This window comes from Scyliorhinus torazame, chromosome 21, assembly GCF_047496885.1.
Source record: "Scyliorhinus torazame isolate Kashiwa2021f chromosome 21, sScyTor2.1, whole genome shotgun sequence".
NCBI lineage: Eukaryota > Metazoa > Chordata > Chondrichthyes > Carcharhiniformes > Scyliorhinidae > Scyliorhinus > Scyliorhinus torazame.
In genome coordinates, this window is record NC_092727.1 from 130686718 (window position 1) to 130708699 (window position 21982).

The 21982-nt window shown below is 48.0% G+C and overlaps 1 protein-coding gene across 1 annotated transcript; it reads left to right on the forward strand.

The window, feature by feature from the left end:
• The first annotated feature begins 4266 nt into the window (after nt 1-4266).
• LOC140398679 (keratin, type I cytoskeletal 19-like) lies at nt 4267-19144 on the forward strand. Its single transcript, XM_072487660.1, has 8 exons — nt 4267-4943; nt 6598-6680; nt 8416-8572; nt 8665-8826; nt 12839-12964; nt 13049-13263; nt 14559-14623; nt 18894-19144. The coding sequence occupies exons 1-8, from the start codon at nt 4368-4370 to the stop codon at nt 18983-18985; spliced, it is 1476 nt and encodes a 491-aa protein (XP_072343761.1). The 5' UTR covers nt 4267-4367; the 3' UTR covers nt 18986-19144.
• The last annotated feature ends 2838 nt before the right edge of the window (nt 19145-21982 follow it).

Genomic DNA, 21982 nt, shown 5'->3' on the forward strand with positions numbered 1-21982 from the left:
TATGCCCATGGTGATAGTGAGTAAGCCCATGGTGATAGTGAGTATGCCCATGGTGGTAGTGAGTGAGCCCATGGTGATAGTCAGTGTGCCCATATTGATAGAGTGCCCATAGTTATCGTAAGTGTGCCCATGTTGATAGTGAGTGCACATGATGATAGTGAGTGAGCCCATGGTGATAGTGAGTAAGCCCATGGAATAGTGAGTATGCCCATGGTGATAGTGAGTAAGCCCATGGGATAGTGAGTATGCCCATGTTGATAGTGAGTAAGCCCATGGTGATAGTGAGTATGCCCATGGTGATAGTGAGTGAGCCCATGGTGATAGACAGTGTGCCTAGGGTGATAGTGAGTGAGCCCATGGTGATAGTGAGTGAGCCAATGTTGATAGTGAGTATGCGCATGGGATAGTAAGTGAGCCCATGGTGATAGTGAGTGTGCCCATGGTGATAGTGAGTAAACCCATGGTGATAGTGAGTGTGCCCATGGTGAATGTGTGTGAGCCCATGGTGATAGTAAGTGTGCCCATGGTGATAGTGGGTGTGCCCATGTGATAGTGAGTAAGCCCATGGTGATAGTGAGTATGCCCATGGTGGTAGTGAGTGAGCCCATGGTGATAGTGAGTGTGCCCATATTGATAGTGAGTGCCCATAGTGATCGTAAGTGTGCCCATGTTGATAGTGAGTGCCCATGATGATAGTGAGTGAGCCCATGGTGATAGTGAGTAAGCCCATGGTGATAGTGAGTATGCCCATGGTGATAGTGAGTGAGCCCATGGTGATAGACAGTGTGCCTAGGGTGATAGTGAGTGAGCCCATAGTGATAGTGAGTGAGCCAATGGTGATAGTGAGTATGAGCATGGGATAGTAAGTGTGCCCATGGTGATAGTGAGTGTGCCCATGGTGATAGTGAGCAAACCCATGGTGATAGTGAGTGTGCCCATGGTGATAGTGAGTGAGCCCATGGTGAAAGTGAGTGAGCCCATGGTGATAGTGAGTGAGCCCATGGGATAGTGAGTGTGCCCATGGTGATAGTGAGTGCACCCATGGTGATAGTGAGTGTGCCCATAGTGATAGTGAGTGTGCCCATGGCGATAGTGAGTAATCCGATGGTGATAGTGAGTGAGCCCATGGGATAGTGAGTGTGCCCATGGTGATAGTGTGTGTGCCCATGGTGATAGTGACTGTGCCCATGGTGATAGTGAGTGCGCCCATGGTGATAGTGAGTGCGCCCATGGTGATAGTGAGTGACCCCATGGTGATTGTGAGTGTGCCCATGGTGATAGTGTGTGAGCCCATGGTGATAGTGAGTGAGCCCATGGTGTAGTTGTGACCCCATGGTGATAGTGAGTGAGCCCATATTGATAGTGAGTGCCCATAGTGATCGTAAGTGTGCCCATGTTGATAGTGAGTGCCCATGATGATAGTGAGTGAGCCCATGCTGATAGTGAGTAAGCCCATGGGATAGTGAGTATGCCCATGGTGATAGTGAGTAAGCCCATGGGATAGTGAGTATGCCCATGGTGATAGTGAGTAAGCCCATGGTGATAGTGAGTATGCCCATGGTGGTAGTGAGTGAGCCCATGGTGATAGTGAGTAAGCCCATGGGATAGTGAGTATGCCCATGGTGATAGTGAGTAAGCCCATGGTGATAGTGAGTATGCCCATGGTGGTAGTGAGTGAGCCCATGGTGATAGTGAGTGTGCCCATATTGATAGTGAGTGCCCATAGTGATCGTAAGTGTGCCCATGTTGATAGTGAGTGCCCATGATGATAGTGAGTGAGCCCATGGTGATAGTGAGTAAGCCCATGGAATAGTGAGTATGCCCATGGTGATAGTGAGTAAGCCCATGGGATTGTGAGTATGCCCATGTTGATAGTGAGTAAGCCCATGGTGATAGTGAGTATGCCCATGGTGATAGTGAGTGAGCCCATGGTGATAGACAGTGTGCCTAGGGTGATAGTGAGTGAGCCCATGGTGATAGTGAGTGAGCCAATGGTGATAGTGAGTATGTGCATGGGATAGTAAGTGAGCCCATGGTGATAGTGAGTGTGCCCATGGTGATAGTGAGTAAACCCATGGTGATAGTGAGTGTGCCCATGGTGAATGTGTGTGAGCCCATGGTGATAGTGAGTGTGCCCATGGTGATAGTGAGTGTGCCCATGGTGATAGTGAGCAAACCCATGGTGATAGTGAGTGTGCCCATGGTGATAGTGAGTGAGCCCATGGTGAAAGTGAGTGAGCCCATGGTGATAGTGAGTGATCCCATGGGATAGTGAGTGTGCCCATGGTGATAGTGAGTGCGCCCATGGTGATAGTGAGTGTGCCCATAGTGATAGTGAGTGTGCCCATGGCGATAGTGAGTAATCCGATGGTGATAGTGAGTGAGCCCATGGGATAGTGAGTGTGCCCATGGTGATAGTGAGTGTGCCCATGGTGATAGTTACTGTGCCCATGGTGATAGTGAGTGCGCCCATGGTGATAGTGAGTGCGCCCATGGTGATAGTGAGTGACCCCATGGTGATTGTGAGTGTGCCCATGGTGATAGTGTGTGAGCCCATGGTGATAGTGAGTGAGCCCATGGTGTAGTTGTGACCCCATGGTGATAGTGAGTGAGCCCATATTGATAGTGAGTGCCCATAGTGATCGTAAGTGTGCCCATGTTGATAGTGAGTGCCCATGATGATAGTGAGTGAGCCCATGGGATAGTGAGTATGCCCATGGTGATAGTGAGTAAGCCCATGGTGATAGTGAGTATGCCCATGGTGGTAGTGAGTGAGCCCATGGTGATAGTGAGTAAGCCCATGGGATAGTGAGTATGCCCATGGTGATAGTGAGTAAGCCCATGGTGATAGTGAGTATGCCCATGGTGGTAGTGAGTGAGCCCATGGTGATAGTGAGTGTGCCCATATTGATAGTGAGTGCCCATAGTGATCGTAAGTGTGCCCATGTTGATAGTGAGTGCCCATGATGATAGTGAGTGAGCCCATGGTGATAGTGAGTAAGCTCATGGAATAGTGAGTATGCCCATGGTGATAGTGAGTAAGCCCATGGGATAGTGAGTATGCCCATGTTGATAGTGAGTAAGCCCATGGTGATAGTGAGTATGCCCATGGTGATAGTGAGTGAGCCCATGGTGATAGACAGTGTGCCTAGGGTGATAGTGAGTGAGCCCATGGTGATAGTGAGTGAGCCAATGGTGATAGTGAGTATGCGCATGGGATAGTAAGTGAGCCCATGGTGATAGTGAGTGTGCCCATGGTGATAGTGAGTAAACCCATGGTGATAGTGAGTGTGCCCATGGTGAATGTGTGTGAGCCCATGGTGATAGTGAGTGTGCCCATGGTGATAGTGAGTGTGCCCATGGTGATAGTGAGCAAACCCATGGTGATAGTGAGTGTGCCCATGGTGATAGTGAGTGAGCCCATGGTGAAAGTGAGTGAGCCCATGGTGATAGTGAGTGAGCCCATGGGATAGTGAGTGTGCCCATGGTGATAGTGAGTGCGCCCATGGTGATAGTGAGTGTGCCCATAGTGATAGTGAGTGTGCCCATGGTGATAGTGAGTAATCCGATGGTGATAGTGAGTGAGCCCATGGGATAGTGAGTGTGCCCATGATGATAGTGAGTGTGCCCATGGTGATAGTGACTGTGCCCATGGTGATAGTGAGTGCGCCCATGGTGATAGTGAGTGTGCCCATGGTGATAGTGACTGTGCCCATGGCGATAGTGAGTAATCCGATGGTGATAGTGAGTGAGCCCATGGGATAGTGAGTGTGCCCATGATGATAGTGAGTGTGCCCATGGTGATAGTGACTGTGCCCATGGTGATAGTGAGTGCGCCCATGGTGATAGTGAGTGTGCCCATGGTGATAGTGACTGTGCCCATGGTGATAGTGAGTGTGCCCATGGTGATAGTGAGTGTGCCCATGGTGATAGTGACTGTGCCCATGGTGATAGTGAGTGTGCCCTATCCCAGCTGGACAGAGAGCTGAATGTTTGCACTGTTAGTGTTACCTGGCAGAATGAAACGTGCACCCCTGGAATATTTCAGCTTCAATGTCCCTCACCCTGGAATGTGAGCAGACCCGCTCCCTCTCCACACTGCAAACACCGTTCAGCTTTCTTCTGAAATCAAACACAAAGCACTGCACACCACAAAACCCAGGCGGTAAAATAGTGATGTCTTTGCAGTATGCACTTTAACGGCAGATTCGCAAACCTTGCAAAAAAGCCTGGCGTGGGAATGTGCTCTTTGCAATGAGTATTTGGGGGCACAGCCCAGGGTGTGTCCTGGGCAGGGTGCTGATTCCAATCAGCTAGCTGTCAATCTGAGAGGCTGAGAGCTGCCTCTGCTGGCTCTGTCCCAGCCAATGTGTGAGCAGGTGAGGGGCAGGGACACACTCGGAGGGCTTTATAAGGCGGGGCAAGCTCTGACTGCCGCACTTTCGGGCAACTTTGGAAGCAGGCACTTTGTTAGTAGCATCGTCAGGGACACAGCCATGTCGTTCAAGCAGTACTCAGGGGGCTCCCGCTCTAGCCAAAGGAACTTCTCCCTGTCTGGGGGCAATGCGGGTGGCCGCATGTCCTCGGCGGCTTCGGGCTTGGGGCTGGGTTCTGGGTCCAGAACCTTACTGGTGGGCAACTCCTATGGGGGGGGCAGATCCTTAGGGATCGGGAGCTCCTATGGGATGGGCAGCTCCTTGGGGATGGGCAGCTCCTTCGGGGCGAGCAGCTCTATGTACACTTCCTCGGTGGGAGGTTTGAATGAGAAGGCGGAGATGCAGAATTTGAATGACCGCCTGGCCCATTACCTGGAGCAGGTGCGCTCCTTGGAAGCCTCCAACAGCAGAATGGAGCTGGAGATCCGGCAGTTCTATGAGAAAACAGCTCCTGCCACCCGGGACTGGAGCGCCTACTGGGCAACAATCAACGGACTCCGTGGACAGGTAAGGAAGGAGTGGTTGCTGCACCATCACCTGCACTAACTAATAATAATGATCATCTTTTATTGTCACAAGTAGGAAGTTGCTGTGAAAAACCCCTAAAATTGCCACATTCTGGCGACTGTTCAGGTAAGCTGGTACAGGAATTGAACCTGTGCTGCTGGTCTTTTTCTGCATTAAAAACCAGCTGTCTAGCCCACTGAGCTAAACCAGTAGCTAATTGCTACAATGTCTTCTAGACAGATAGCTGAATTCCACTGCCCCAAGAGCTTTATGAAACAAAGCCACAAGGAGATATTAAGCCACAGTTAGAGTACAGTGTGCAATGGTTTCCACTCCATAGGAAGGATGTGATTGCACTGGAGAGGGTGCAGAGGAGATTCACCAGATGTTGGCTGGGCTATTAGGGACTGGTTAGGCTGGGGTTGTTCTCCTTGGAGCAGAGAAGGCTGAGGGGGGTCCTGATTGAGGTGGACAGAGATAGGGTGGATAGGAAAGAACTTTTCCCCTTCAAGTAAGTAAAGTGGCCACAGTCCCAGATGACCAGAGGCTGCTTCCCCTTTGAGGGGGAGAGCTGACCGGTGGTGATTTAACCTGAGGGTCACCACACCTCGGGCGAGGCAAGGTTGAGAAGGCGGGGCCTTCATGAATAACCTCAGCCAGTGGGGATTGAACCCGTACTGCAGGCCTCGCTCTGCATCACCATCCAGCTGACTGAGCTAAACCTCAGTGCAGGGGTCGATAACCAGGGGCAGAGATTTAAGGTGAGGGGATCGGGCATGTGAGGGAAAACCTTTTCAGCCAGAGGGTGATGGGAATCTGGAATTCGCTGCCTGAAAGGGTGGTAGAGGTGGGAACCCTCAACATTTAAGAAGTATTTAGATGAACACTTGGCGTACAAGGCCATGGACCAAGTGTAGGAAAATGGGATTGGAATGGATAGGTGCCTGATGGTCAGCGTGGATGTGAATGGCTGAAGGGCCTCGTTCTGTGCTGTAAAACGCAATGACTCTTGAGGTTTGATCAAAGAGCTACGTTTTAAAGCGTATTCTCAATGGGGAAAGTGAGGCAGAGAATTGCAGAGCGTGGAGCTCGGGTAACTGATGGGATGATCATGGTGAGAAATTTAAATTGAGGTGCCTCAAGAGACCTGAATTAGAGAAATGGAGAAGGGAAATTAGTCAATATTTGTAATGTTAACCTGGAGCTGGTTCCTGGAGTTCAGTGGTTGGGCAGTGGGGTGTGTGTGTGGGGGGGAAGGGCGATGAGAGAAATATATAATAGCAATTGGGGAAACACAAACCACTCGCGGTTTCGTCGATTATATGCAATTTTTTGAATTGGGGTGGATATTCTGGGCTTGATGTCTGAAGACTGGTAGTGAAGGTACCGCAGCACCACTGGTGGGGGAACCAGGCAGGGATAGCAGGGCAGCTGGCCAGGGATGGGGGATGGAGGGGTGGCAGACCGGGGGTTGGGGTGGGGGCAGAGGGACAGCTGACCAGTGCAGGAGACGCAAATGGAATGTGGAGCCTGCAGTGTTACAGAACTGGACATCCTAACCCTGACTGAAAGCAGTGAATGAACTGGAAATGATGTTACTTCTCATTTACTCAAAGAAACTGTATAATTTATTATTGATCTCCTATTTTCACAGATTGATAATGTCATCCTTGATAACTCCAGGCTTATGCTGCAGATTGATAACTCCAAACTTGCTGCTGAAGATTTCAAATCAAAGTGAGTAACTGTTTCAAGTGTTTTCTGAACTGAACTTTATTCTCTGACTGGCCTATCCTGCTGCTTATCTTCCTCATCACCCATTTTAATTTTTTACCTACACCTCGCCACCCTGATCTATTGCTGCTGAATGGACCCAATCCAAAAAATAATCTTCAGATTTTGGTAATTTAAAGAGTTACTTAATTTGCCTCTTGTTATTTCGCTTTGGTGAAGAGCTTTCGATTCTCTCTCAGGAGGACTATAACCACAATAGAAATCATGTGTTAATCACACATAAATACACAATGATTAATGTGCATATCATCCAGAAAGTCCAGGGGATTAAGAGATGCGCAATAATCTGAAAATACTGGTCAGTTTGCCACGGAAATAAGTTTTCATGCTAAACTTCCCTGTTCATTTTTAAGAACTTGTCAGATTTACACATCAATCAAGCATTAAGTATATGACAAGAAGTGAAATCTCATAATTAATAGTTTGGTTAAAGGACACTTAATGTGATTATTATTATTAGGGATTGGCAATCACCCTCTATCCCAGATGGAGGCATAACAAAAGGTTGGCAACCATTCAAGTGACTCGTGGAGATATTTTGAATAATTGAGGGACCGGGGGGGGGGGGGGGGGGGGGTTCCCATTCGCAAGTCAGTAGAAGTGAAAAGAAAAAAGGTATTGTTTATATTCTCACTGAGGCCACACTGGTGGGATCTGATCATGTTGATTCTGCCAAACAGCTGAAACCTAGGCGAGTGGCATGTGCATTACAGAATGGCTGCATTATGGAGGAGCCAGTTTGGTACCTGTTAGTTCATTCAGTCCGGAGTATGTCAGGGAAAGACTAGATGCTGGATGCCTGGAGTATCCTGACCAGACACTGGTCTGTAATGTTGGCCTTCATAGCGAGACAATTTGAGTATAGGAATAGGGATGTTTTACTGCGATTTGTGTCGGGCATTGGTGAGGCCTGAAGTATTGGGTATAATTTTGGGTGTCCCATCTGAGGAAGGATGTTCTTGCTATGGGGGGAGAGCAGTGAAGGTTTACCAGACTGATTCCTGGGATGGTGGGACTGTCATATGAGGAGAGACTAAATTGGTTAGGAATATAGTCATTGGAGTTTAGAAGAGTGAGAGGGGATCTCATAGAAACTTCTAAAATTCTAACAGGATTGGACAGGGTAGATTCAGAAAAAATATTCCTGATGGTGGGGAGTCCAGAACGAGGGGACATAGTTTGAGGATAAGGGGTAAACCTTTTAGGGCTGAGGTGAGGAGCGATTTCTTCACCCAGAGAGCGGTGAATCTGTGGAATTCACTACTGTAGAAAGTAATTGAGGCCAAAATATTGTGTAATTTCAAGAAGGAATTAAATACAGCTCTCGGGGCGAAAGTGATCAAAGGATATGGGGGGGGGGGGAGGCGGGATCAGGGTATTGAACTTGATGATCAGCCATGATCATAATGAATAGCGGAGCAGGTTCGAAGGGCCGAATGGCCTCCTGTTTCTGTTTTCAGTGTACGTTTCCATGTAAGTAATCACTTGGGAGAGACAGAAGTACTGAGGGGAAAGGAGAAATCTAGAATATCCCCCTCCCCCAACGCAACCCCTTGAGTCATTCAAAGAAGATAATTTAAATCGTAAATCTCACTGTAAAATGCTAGAGAATGTCTCTTAACTTCAGCAGCAGACAACAAGTAATAAGAAAGATTTTCCCCTTTTTCTGTCTCTATAGATTTGAAGCTGAATTGGGGATTAGAATGTCTGTGGATGCAGATATTCATGGACTGCGTGCAATGTTGGATGATATGACACTGAAGAAGAGTCAGCTGGAGATGGAGATTGAGTCTCTCAAGGAGGAATTAATCTACATCAGGAAGAACCATGAGGAGGTAAGGAACTTCCATTTTAGTAAATTATTACGACCAAGTACAGTGTTCCTTTGAGACTGGGATTGTACATTAACTGAATGTTTTCTTTGTAGGCCCTGAGGGGACTGCGTGGTCAGATATCTGGTAATGTCAATGTAGAGGTCACAACTGAACAGACCCCCGATTTAGTCAAGATGCTTAATGAGATGCGGCTCCAATATGACCAAGTCGTGCAGAAGAACAAAGCTGAACTTGAAAATTGGTATTCGCAGCAGGTAAGTGGGAAACCTGGGGGATGATTAAATTATTCCAGCGTGATCACTCAACTACCACCTCCTTCAGTGCCAGGCATCAACCATTAGCATTCTCACCTCTGACTCAGATGGTTGTGAGCTCAAATCCCGCTCCAGAGAGTGAGGCCCATCACCCAGCTGAGCAGCAGTGTAGTTCTGAGGGAATGTTACAGTCTCCCTGGTCAACAATTAACCCTCAAACTAAGCAAATTAACCATCCTTCAGCTCATTGTTGCTCTGAGATCCAGCTGTGCACAAATTAGCTGCTTTGTTTCCCACATTGCAAACGATGACTGCACTTTGAAAATAAGTAGTCCTGTTTGAGCAGAAATCTAGGGGCTGAATGTTTGCTCTGGGATCTGGCCCCTAACATTGGGTACACCAGGGGCGACATTCTCCGACCCCCCCGCCGGGTCGGAGAATCGCCGGGGGCTGGCGTGAATCCCGCCGGCACCAGAGATTCGGCGGGGGCAGGAATCGCGCCGGTTGGCGGGCCCCACTGCTCGATTCTCCGGCCCGGATGGGCCAAAGTCCCACCGATAAATTGCCTGTCCCACTGGCGTAAATTGAACCACCTACCTTACTGGCGGGACAAGGCGGCGTGGGCGGGCTCCGGGGTCCTGGGGGGGATGCGGGGCGATCTGGCCCCTCACAGTGGCCTGGCCCGCGATCGGGGCCCACCGATCCGCGGGCGGGCCTGTGCCGTGGGGGCACTCTTTCCCTTCCGCCTCCGCCACGGTCTCCACCATGGCGGAGGCGGACGAGACTCCCTCCACTGCACATGCGCGGGAAACTTTCAGCAGCCGCTGACGCTCCCGCGCATGCGCCGCCCGGAGATGTCATTTCTGCGCCAGCTGGCGGGGCAACAAAGGCCGTTTCCGCCAGCTGGCGGGGCGGAAATTCCTCTGGCGCCAGCCTAGCCCCTCAATGTTGGGGCTCGGCCCCCAAAGATGCAGAGCATTCTGCACCTTTGGGGCGGCGCGATGCCCGTCTGATTTGCGCCGTTTTGGCGCCAGTCGGCGGACATCGCGCCGTTTCCGGAGAATTTTGCCCCATATCAGTGCTTCACAGAAGGCCATTGAGCATGAGCAAGCTTGTTTTTCATTGATGTTGCATTTCACCAGGTGCCATGGTGGGATTTGAACCCATGTCCAAAGTGCATTAACCTGGGCACTAAGATTACTATAATAATCTTTATTAGTGTCATAGGTAGGCTTGCATTAACGCTGCAATGAAGTTACTGTGAAAATCTCCGAGCCGCCACATTCCGGTGCCTGGGCGAAATTCTCCTACCCGCCCCGGCACATTTGGTACCGGGCAGCATGGTAGCCTTGTGGATAGCACAATTGCTTCACAGCTCCAGGGTCCCAGGTTCGATTCCGGCTTGGGTCACTGTCTGTGCGGAGTCTGCACATCCTCCCCGTGTGTGCGTGGGTTTCCTCCGGGTTCTCCGGTTTCCTCCCACAGTCCAAAGATGTGCAGGTTAGGTGGATTGACCATGCTAAATTACCCTTAGTGTCCAAAATTGCCCTTAGTGTTGGGTGGGGTTACTGGGTTATGGTGATAGGGTGGTGGTGTTGACCTTGGGTAGGGTGCTCTTTCCAAGAGCCAGTGCAGACACGATGGGCCGAATGGCCTCCTTCTGCACTGTAAATTCTATGATATGATTTCTGCCCCGACCGGCCGGCGGGAGTCTCCGTAACACCGGCCGGTCAATGGGGTTTCCCATTGTGGGGCAGCCCCACGCCGTCGGGAAACCCCCGGGCACCGGCAAAACGGAGACTCCCGCCGGCGGAGAATGACGCCCCCCTGTTCGGGTACACGGAGGGAGAATTCAGAATGTCCAAATGACCTAACAAGTTCAATCACATGACCATTGCACCCTCATCTCTCCCTCTAAATGCCACGGACTGCCATGGTGTACATCTCCACCCAACTAAGGTCAACCAGATTGGAGGACCAAGAGAAATCCCTCCAGCATTGCGAGATCAGCACCCCCAGCCTCAAGAGGTGAACTCTGGCAATGTAGATCGGAGAGCAAAAGAGCTGTAATACCTTCTGGAGAGTGTTTATAAATGTTAACATTAAAAGAACCACAACTGTCAGGCTACCGTGGCGATGGGGCGATTCTTCCACTGGCTGCCCAGTGGCCTGACATCAGGGAGATGGGGGCAGATGGTCCCTGGATGGAGCAGCAGTTCCTGCCCATGAGGCTGACTCCATCCATTGTTCAACCTCTGTGACGGGGGGGGGGGGGGGTTGCACATTCCAATTAGAAAATTCCAGTGGTTTGTAGAGAGTGGTCCATTAACTGACCTAATGGCCAACCTACCACTCATCATCCCTGCCCTGGGCTTTGCTGATGAAATGTCCCAGTGTCAGAATTCAAAAGGGGATTGGATTGCTATCTGAAAAGAGAATGTGCAAGGTTATGGTGACAAGGCAGGGGGGTGGGACTGGGTAGAATGCTCTTTCAGAGTCCATGCTACTCGATGGGATGAATGGCCTCCTTCTGCACTGAACAGATTTTGTGATAAGGGGTGGGGGGGGTATTTTTAATGTAAAATTGCAGACCTGTCCACCTCAAAACCTGCCTTCATAGAAACCTGGAAAATCTGCCCTTTGAGATTGATTCTCTATCTCAACACCAGACTCCTGCACTCGCCCCATATCCCTTGACACCTATCGAGTCTAGCAATCAATCTAGTTCCTCATTTATATTCGGCCTTCTCTTTTAGATAATTCCAGATGTTCACCACCCTCTAATCTCTGTCCTAAATGGCCCGCCCCATATCCTGAGACTGCCCCCTGGTCCTGGACTCCCCCCAGCCAGAGAAACAACATCCCTGTATTCTGTCTGTCTAGTCCTGTCAGGATGTTACACATTTCAATGAGTGGATCCCCTCTCATTGTTCTAAGTTCCAGTGAATACAGGTCTGGTCGACCTAAACTCTCCTCGCACAACAATCCTACCAAATGAGGAATCCGACTGGTGAGTCTCCGCTGCACTCCCTCAATGGCAAGGGTTTCCTTTCTTGGAGAGGGAGACCAATACTGCACACAATATTCCAGGTGTGATCTCACCCAGGCCCTGTACAACTGCGGTAAGACATCCCTGCTCCTGTACTCCACTCTTCTTGCAATGAAGGACAACATACTAAAGATATTTGCCTTTGTAACTGCTTGCTGAACCTACATGCTTGCTCTCAGTGACTGCTGTACTGGGACGGACAGGTCCCTATGTGCAGCAACATTTCCCAATTTATCACCATTTAAATAATACTCTGCCAGTCTATTTCTCCATCCAAAGTGGATAACTTCACACTTATCCACATTATACTGCATCTGCCACGTATTTACCCACTCACTCAACTTGTCTAAATCACCTTGAAGCCTCCGAACATCCTCCTCGCCACTCACAATCCCACCAAGTTCTTTGTCGTCAGCAAATCTGGAAATATTAATTTGGTTCCCTCGTCCAAATCATTGATGTATTGTGCATATCTGGCACCCAAGCATTGATCCCTGCAGGACCCCTCCTTTAGCACCTGCCACTTTGAAAAAGAACCATTTATTCCTACTCTCGATGAGCCAAGTCACCACAGTCCCAGATGACGATAATAGCATGCCCCAGCCCCAGTCCCAGATAACCGTCGGCTGCTTTCCCCTTTTTGAGGGGGGGAGCTGACTGGTGGTGATTTGACCTGAGGATCACCACTCCTCAGGCGAGGGGCAAGGTTGAGAAGGCTTCAGGTATAACCTCAGCCGGTTCGGGAATGTAAAGATTTCATATACATCTTGGAATAAGATGACATTTGGGGGCCTGATTTCAAAATGCTCTAAACCAAATTGGCACAATTTTTTGACCCATAAATAGAATTATTTTAATGTTAACCCTTGATTGTTCCAACAGCAGACAGATAATATAGAGTTAGTGGTTTTGATTAAAACAGCCCATTGTTGGTTAATGACTTGTTTTAATTGTTTATTTCAGTGCGTGACTGTAAGGCAGGAGTTTGCTGTCAATACTGAAGTGATTAAAACTGAAAACGCCCAGCTCACCCAATTGAGACAGACTTACCAGGGACTAGAGATGGAGTACCATGGCCTACTGAGTATGGTGAGTACTGCCCAGGAGGGCATCCACCGCATTGTCACTGGGTAATTGCAAGTGCGGGTCTGACTAATCACTGTTTGTGTGCAGATTGCATCTCTGGAAGGGAACCTTGGGGACATTGAGAATAGTTACGGCATGAAGCGGGACAAACTTCAGATGGACATCAACAGAATGGAGTCCGATATGGTAGAGATCCGGCTGAAACTAGATCAAAATGTCAAAAGCTATGCTGTTCTGCTGGATATTAAAAATAGGCTGGAGAAGGAAATTGAGACATATCGCCGCCTGTTGACTGGATCTAGGTAAGAGTAACCAGGTCAAACGCAGCTCCCTACAGCTTCATCCCTCAAACCAACTAAACCTGTTTAGACAGGGCTTTGGCTTCTGAATTCTTGCAGTTTACTTTGGGTGACTTTATTATTTTGGAAGATTTTGATGAATGTTGTGCTCTTAAGGGATGTTAATGTGAAATTTGGAACAGTTTGCTTTACAAACCAGTGCCAGAATCAATCCTTGCTACTTGGGTATTACACAGTAGATATTAAAGTAACTGCTTCCCTACCCTGTGCTGGAGATGCTCGGGCACCCACCCACCTGCACTCGGCATATTTTTGAATTCTCTGCACAATCCCCATGGCTGGGATTCTCTGCTCAAACCCATCGGGGCTGGAGAATCCCCCGGGGACACTAGAATCGCGCCTTGCCGCCCCGATGCCGGCTTCCCCATTCTCCGGTGCCGATTCTCGGGGGGTGGGGGGGGGGGCAATTCTCCGGGTCCCGATGGGTCGAGTGGCCGACGAGTTTGGTTGAGTCCCGGCGGCGTGAGTTACTCTGGTCCCACACGGCGGAACCTGGAAGGTGAGTCTGTGGGGGCTGTCCTGGGGCGGGGGGGGATTCCGACCCCGGGGGTGGGGGGGGGGTCCCACGGTGGCCTGGCCCGTAATCGGGGCCTACCAATTGGCGGGCGGGCTGGTTCCGTGGGGGCCTATTTTACTCCGTGCTGGGCCCCTGTAGTGCTCCGCCATATTGCCCGGGGGCCGGCGCGGAGAAGGGAACCCCCGCGCATGCGCAGAAATATGCCGACAGTAGCGTGCATGCATGGATATACGCCGGCCATTTCAAGCATGCGCGGAATCATGCCGGCCGTTCCGCGCCAGCTGTAGCTGCAGGGACCACTCCGGCACCAACCTAGCCCCCTAGGAAAAGGAGCATTCCCCATTATCGGACCGTTGACGCCGGAGTAGTTGGCGCCGTTTTTCATGCCGGCGTAGCGACCTGGCCCCATTATTGGAGAATCCCACCCAGAATCCTCCGCTCATTATTGAGGCTGAAACCCACTATTCATTTCCAGAGTTTAAAAAACCCTCCATTCTAATTCTCAACTGGCCGGTTTGGACACTGGTGCCTGAAGGAGCATTAATCCTGCAACAGAACGGGCACACGTCCAAATGACCTTAATGAGATACTCGCTATAAAATACTTTGGGACATTCCCAAGGTTATGAAAGGTGCTATACAAATACACTCCTACCCAGCCCTTGTAATATTCCTACTGGAAGGGTTTTTGGATATTTATTGCTTTTTCTTTACTTTACCAGCCAATCATTCTCCGGACAGTCAATGGATACAAGCAAGACTGTTGTGATCAGAACGGAAAAACGTGGTGAGTTAGATATAAACTTTCAAACCTGCATCAAAGTGACTGCATTGTAAGCTTGACCACAAATGTATATTTAGACCTTGTAGATAAGGTTGTTTCCCTGGTCGAAGTATCTAGAACAATGGGTCCCATTCTCAGGACAAGGGTTTGCCCTTTTAGGAGTGAGAAATTCTTCACTCAAAGGCTCGTGAATCTTTGAATTCTCAAGCCATCAGGTCTTTGAGACTGATGGACTATTGGACTTGAGAGAACTTGCGTAATATCTTGATCGGGCACTAAAGTGGAGTTGAGATCAAAGATCAGAGGGCTGGTTTAGCACAGTGGGATAAACAGCTGGCTTGTAATGCAGAACAAGGCCAGCAGCGCGGGTTCAATTCCCGTACCGGCCTCCCCAAACAGGTGCCGGAATGTGGCGACTAGGGGCTTTTCACAGTAACCTAATTGAAGCCTACTTGTGACAATAAGCTTATTATTATTATTAGATGAATAATGGAATGGGTTTAAGAGGCTGCATATCCAGTTCCTCCTCTTAGCAACATACTGAGTGACAGGAGTTCCCAACCTCTTATTCCATAACTTCACTGGTGTGGTATTGAGTCATAGAGATTTACAACTTGTCCACGCCGCCCAGTTTTTACCACTAAACTAATCCCAATTGTCCACATTTGGCCCATATCCCTCTATACCCAGCTTACCTATATAACTGTCTAAATGATTTTTAAAAGACAACATTTTACCCGCCTCTACTACTGCCTCTGGCAGCTAATTCCAGACACTCACCACCCTCTTGTGAAACAATTGCCCCTCTGGGCCCTTTTGTATCTCTCCCCCTTCACCTTAAACCTATGCCCTCTAGTTTTAGACTTCCCTACCTTTGGGAAAAGATGTTGACTATCTACTTTATCTATAACTCATTATGTTATAGACCTCTGCAAGATCACCCCTCAGCCTCCTACGCTCCAGGGAAAAAATTCCCAGTCTATCCAGACTCTCCTTGTAATTCAAACCATCAAGTCCCGGTAGCATCCTAGTAAATCTTTTCAGCACTCTTTCTAGTTTAATAATATCCTTTTATATAGTAGGATGGCTGGCCAGAACTGTACGCAGTATTCCAAGTGTGGCCGTACTAACATCTTGTATAACTTCAAGATGTCCCAACTCCAGTATTCCATGTTCTGACCAATGAAACCAAGCTCAATGCCGCCTTCACCACCCTGTCCACCTGCGACTCCACCTTCAAGGAGCTATGAACCTGTACCCCTAGATCTCTTTGTTCTGTAACTCTCCCCAACTCCCTACCATTAACTGAGAAGATCCTACCCCGATTCGATCTACCAAAATGCATCACCTCACATTTATCTAAATTAAACTCCATCTGCCATTCATCGGCCCACTGGCCCAATTGATGAAGATCCTGTTGCAATCCCAGATGACCTTCTTCACTATCCACTATGCCACCAATCTTTGTGTCATCTGCAAACTGACTAACTATGCCTCCTAAATTTTCATCCAAATCATTAAAAAAAATAACAGTGGACCCAGCACTGATCCCTGAGTCACACCGCTGGTCACAGGCCACCAATTTGAAAAACAACCCTCTACAACCATCTTTGTCTTCTGTTGTCAAGCCAATTTTATATTCAATTATCTACTTTACCCGGGATACCGTGAGATTTAACCTTGTGCAACAACTTACCATGTGGTACCTTGTCAAAGGCCTTGCTAAAGTCCATGTAGATGACGTTGATTGCACTGCCCTCATCTACTTTCTTGGTTAACCCTTCAAAAAATTCAATCAAATTGGTGAGATGTGATTTTCCCCTGACAAAGCCATGCTGACTTTCCCTAATACGTCCTTGCCTCTCTAAATGACTGTAGATCCTGTCTCCCAGAATGCCTTCAAACAACTTACCCACCACAGACGCTAGGCTCTCGGGCCTGTGGTCCCCAGGCTTTTCCCTGCAGCCCTTCTTAAACAAAGGCACAACATTTGCTACCCTCCAATCTTCAGGCACCTCTCCTTTGGTTATCGATGATTCAAATATCTCTGCTAGGGGACCCGCAATTTCCTCCCTAGCCTCCCACAATGTCCTGGGATACATTTCATCAGGTCCAGGGGATTTATCTACCTTGATGCGCTTTAAGACTTCCAGCACCTCCTCTGTAATATCTACACTCTCCAAAACATCCCTATTTATTTCCAAAAGTTCCCTAACATCCATGCCTTTTTCAACAGTACATACCAATGAGAAATATTCATTTAGGATCTCCCCATCTCTTGTGGATCTGCACATAGATGACCTTGTAGATCATTAAGAGGCCCGACTCTCTCCCTTGTTACTCTTTTACCCTTTATGTATTCGTAGAAGCTCTTTGGATTCTCCTTTGCCTTATCTGCCAAAGCAATCTCCGGTGTCCTTTTTACCCTCCTGATTTATCTCTAAACTCTACTCCGACAACCTCAATCTCCTCTCTGTACTGCTGTGATATTCACCCTAATCAAAACTGCAACTCCCCCTCCTCTTTCCTGCTGTTCTATCTTTCCGATAGCATCTGTACCCTGGGACATTGAGCTGCCAATCCTGCCCCTCCCTTAACCATGTTTCAGTAATAGCTATAATGTCCCAGCCCCATGTAGCCATCCATGCCCTGAGTTCATCTGCCTTGCCCGTCAGGCCTCTTGCATTGAAATAAATGCAGTTTAATCTAGACTTCCCTTGCTCTCTGACCTGCTTTCTCAGACCATCTGTTCAGTGATGCTTTGTACACTCTCCCTGTGTTTTATTTCTCTTGGCCATACTGGACCCATTCACTGAGTTCTCCAGTCTCTGTACTGTGGCCCTTTTTTGATTTTTGACTTTGGTTTCTCTGCCTTTCACCTTTCCTCTTACTGCCTTTTGTTTCTGTCCCCACTTTACTTCTCTTCGACTTAGTGTGTCGGTTCCCATCCCCCTGCCACATTAGTTTAAACCCTCCCCAACAGCACTAGCAAATACTCCCCAGAGGACATTGGTTCCGGTCCTGCCAAGGTGCAGACCGTCTGGTTTGTACTTGACCCACCTCCCCCAGAACCGGTTCCAGTGTCTCAGGAATTTGAATCCCTCCCTCTTGCACCATTTCTCAAGCCACGTATTGATCTGATCTATCCTGACATTCCTTCTCTGACTAGCACAGTCATGCACCGTGGGAAAGTCTGATGCCAGCAGACGAACAATTAGGCTGCTCAACAATCCACTTCACTCCCTCAATATGGAGAGAAACAAAAACCTGGCAGGGTCCCCCCTCCTGTTTGATATCCAGTGAAGCCTGTATTCATTCAGGAAATAATTCTCCCAATGCCTCATGATTGATTAGCCAAATAGCCCCGATCGTCTAAACTCATGTGAGCAATGGTCATTCTGAGTATGGTGGGGTAGCCAGATGCTCTGATTTGTTTAAGAATGGAGGGAGGGTGGGGGTGCAGGGGAATCAAAGTATGGAGCTAGGGAGAATGGGCTGGATCATAGAATTTACAGTGCAAAAGGAGCCATTCGGCCCATCTAGTCTGCACCGGCCCTGACAAAGAGCACCCTACTCAAGCCCATGTATCTACCCTATCCCCGTAACCCAGTAACCCCCACCTATCCTTTTTGGACACTCGAGGGCAATTTAGCATGGCCAATCCACCTAACCTGCACATCTTTGAACTGTGGGAGGAAACCGGAGCACCCGGAGGAAACCCACGCAGACACGGGGAGAACGTGCAGACTCCGCACAGACAGTGACCCAGCCAGGAATCGAACCTGGAGCTGTGAAGCAACTGTGCTAACCACTATGCTACCATGCTGCCCATAGTGAATTGTCCTCGCTCCAGGATCCTGCCCAGAAAAAGAACAATATAGTACCACTTTGTATTATGCCACGTAAAATGCATAAAAAGGCCACACAATATAAAGCGGTGGATACAATGCAAGGATTGAGATGTTGGGGAACCAATGGAGGGTAACGGGGGGCAGGGCCCAGCAAGGATGGAGGTATCTGGTGGCCAATGAGTGCCTTATATTTGATGACCAATGACAGGTGGACGTGGAGCTCTGAAGAGGAGTATGATGTATGACCAATGCGGGAGGGGGGGTGGGGGAGGTCATGTGATAATCTCCAGGACTCTGTCCCACCAGAGTTGGCAATCAAGATGTAGTCAGAATTGTGACATCATAAATTTGACTTCACCATTTACTGATTAATGAATGCATCAATTAGTCTCCAACTAAACCATTGATTTCCTCTCTTAAAGAACCTGTCATAACGAAGGTAGTGAAGACTGTGGTGGAAGAAACAATTAATGGAGAAGTAGTGAAATCCTATTCGGAGAACATCGTCTCTTAACCAGATTTTAATCGCTTTGAACCAGATTTTAATCGCTTTGGCCTTTTCTCTGCTTTTTCCAAGTTATCTAACCTACAAAGAGATAACTAATAAACACAACTCTGAATGATTTTCCTTTTGCTGTATTTCTGAGGATTTAATAAAGTTTTGTGGAATGGCTATCCTGATCTTTTTTTTGTCTTTTCAGTTCCTCTTAGCAGACACATCTCCACATTTCCACAAACTTCCACCAATTCCAATCACCACACGCCAACAATCAGGGACCATGAAACGTGGGGTGAGGAAATTAGACAGTCCTTCTGTTGCAAATGAAAGGAGCGTGTGCATGAATAGCAATCAACTGCAACGTGCATTTATGTAGTACTTTGAGGTGGCACAATGGTTGGCACTGCTGCCTCATAAGGCCTAGGACCCAGGTTCAATCCTGGCCCCGGGTCACTATCAGTGTGGAGTTTGCACATTCTCCCCATGTCTGTGTGGGTCTCACCCCCGCAACCCAAAGATGTGCAGGGTAGGTGGATTGGCCATGCTAAATTGCCCCTTAATTGGCAATTAAACCAAAAAAAATTATGGAGTACTTTGTAATCCCAAAGATCTCCCCAGGAGCGTGAAACAACATTTGACACTAAGCCATATCAGGATGGATAACTCTGTAAAGAGATTACTTTTAAGGAGTGTCTTCCAAGGAGGAAAGAAGTAAAGGCAGGATATTTAGGGGGGGAATTTCCAGAGCATCGAACCTGCGCAGCTGAAACCATGGCTACCACTAGTGGGGTCATTAAAATTGGGGGATGGACAAGCAGCCAGAAAGAGTGCAGAGACTTCGAGGGTTATCAGGCTGAAGGAAGTTAGTTAGGGTTGTGATTTGGAATTTCAAAGTCAAGGTATTACTAATTTAGGAGCCAGCATTGGTCAATGAGCACAGAGGTGATGGGTGAATGGGATTTGTTGTGAGTTAGGAAAGGGGAGGCAGCGGTTTGGATGACCAAGTTTAAAGAGGGTATAATGTCAGAAGCTGGACAGGGAGAGTGTTGAAGTTGTGAGGAGCAGAAACAGGAATGAGTATTTTAGCAGCGGGTGTGCAGAGACTGCCACAGTTGGGCAATGTTACAGAAGTGGAAATGGGTGGTCTTAGTGATGATACAGGCAGGTAGGCAACTGCATACTCCTCTGGAAGACAACAAGGGAATCAAGGAATGGAGGGAGTCAAGAAATGGAGTTAAGCCCACAATCAGGTCAGTCGTGATCTATAATATGTTGGAGCAGGCTCGATGGAGATCAATCAGTAAGATTGCCGTTGGATTTTAATCCTCAGTGCCTCCAATATTGAGGCTACGTGTTTTCAGGGGTAACACATTGAGGAGGATTTGACTACCATCAGAACTGGAGGGAAATCCATTCACAACCATGTGTGCCTCATAACACAGGCAGCTGTGGGGAGGGGGATGATGTTGAGTGAGTTCTATCTGCGGTATTGTGTGGGGCACAAGGACGGGTTTGGTCAGGAGTTCCTGGAGTTTGAATTCAGGCCAGACGGTAAGAGCTGACGGGAATATCCAGAGCTCATTGTGTGGCTGTGCATCTGGAACCTGAGGACTTTAAGAGGTGTCAGACGGAAGGCTGGGCCCAGGATACCAGATGTCCCATTGCTGCTGCTCAACGTCTTTGGGTCAATGCACAACAGCAGTAACCCCCCCCTCCCCCCGAGGGTGTGAGACACAGTATAGTGTTTGCATTTGCTGCTGGCAGTTTCACATGGAATTAAAGAGTAGAAACAGTCTGGTTCGCCCACCTCATCTGGATTGGTATATTCCACACAAGCCTCCTCCCACCCTTTGTCAAATCATTATCAGGGTAACCTTCAGCTTCTTTCTTCCTCGTGTGTTTATCAAGTTCCTTGAATGTGTCTATATTAGAATCATAGAATGGTTACAGCACAGAGGAGGCCTTTTTTCCCATCAGCAACTCAGCTATTTCCACTCCTCCATCTTTTCCCTGTATGCCTATAAAAGATTTTCTCTTCCAATAGTTATCCAGTTGCCTTTTGAAAACCGCAATTGAATCGGTCTCCACTGTTAGACGTTTTAGTTGCTGTGATATGAAGAGTCTAAAGTTCCGTTCCTTTTTCAGAAACACACATTTATTTAATTCCAACAGCCTTTGCACAAAACTCTAACCATCCATCACCTGAAGCCCCTTTACATATCAGTGTCAATTAATGGATACTTAACATAAATGAGACAACTAATTGCAATGCCTCTTAACCCATTACTTAACAGTCTCCCCTTCCTTGGAGAAAAAAAATAATTAGGTGAAAACAAAATTTCAAGAAACTCAAAAACACACACATGATTTCCCCCCTTTTTTTTTTGTTTGGATGAGAAAGAAAAAAAAAAGTCACAGAAACAAGCGCCCTTCATTAACAATATCCAGAAGTTTCTGTGAACTCTCCCCTCTTTTCATAAAACAGTCTGACAGTTGATAGCTCCTGTCGACCCATTTAATTTTTGTTATTTCCCCTCTGTCCAACATCTGCTTCAAACTTGCGATGTCTATCCGTAACCTCTTTTCATTGACACTTTTTGTAGAGTGCACATTTTCCCACAGGGATTTATTGTCAATGTGACAGTCAATAGGTATATTACCCAAATCCCTTATCCCAAAATTTCTGTCAATATCTTACTTATATAAAAGGCCATATCCACCGCCTCTACAAGGCTTAACGTCTCAGCAGTCAAAGTATTTTTTACCACTCTCCTTATTTTATTTGTTTCCCACACAAGTGGACAACATTTACCATTGTTCCCCAAAAGGAAAATTATAAAACCTCCTGCGCTTGAAACCCCATCACATAAATTTGCGTAGGACACATCACTATAAACTATGAGTTTCAAGTGCCGAAGGTCACCTAAAACCGGGAACTTCAAAACACACTCCTGCATTTTTAGTTTGGCCAATGCTTTATTTGCTCTTATTATGTCTTCCACTTTGGGATCA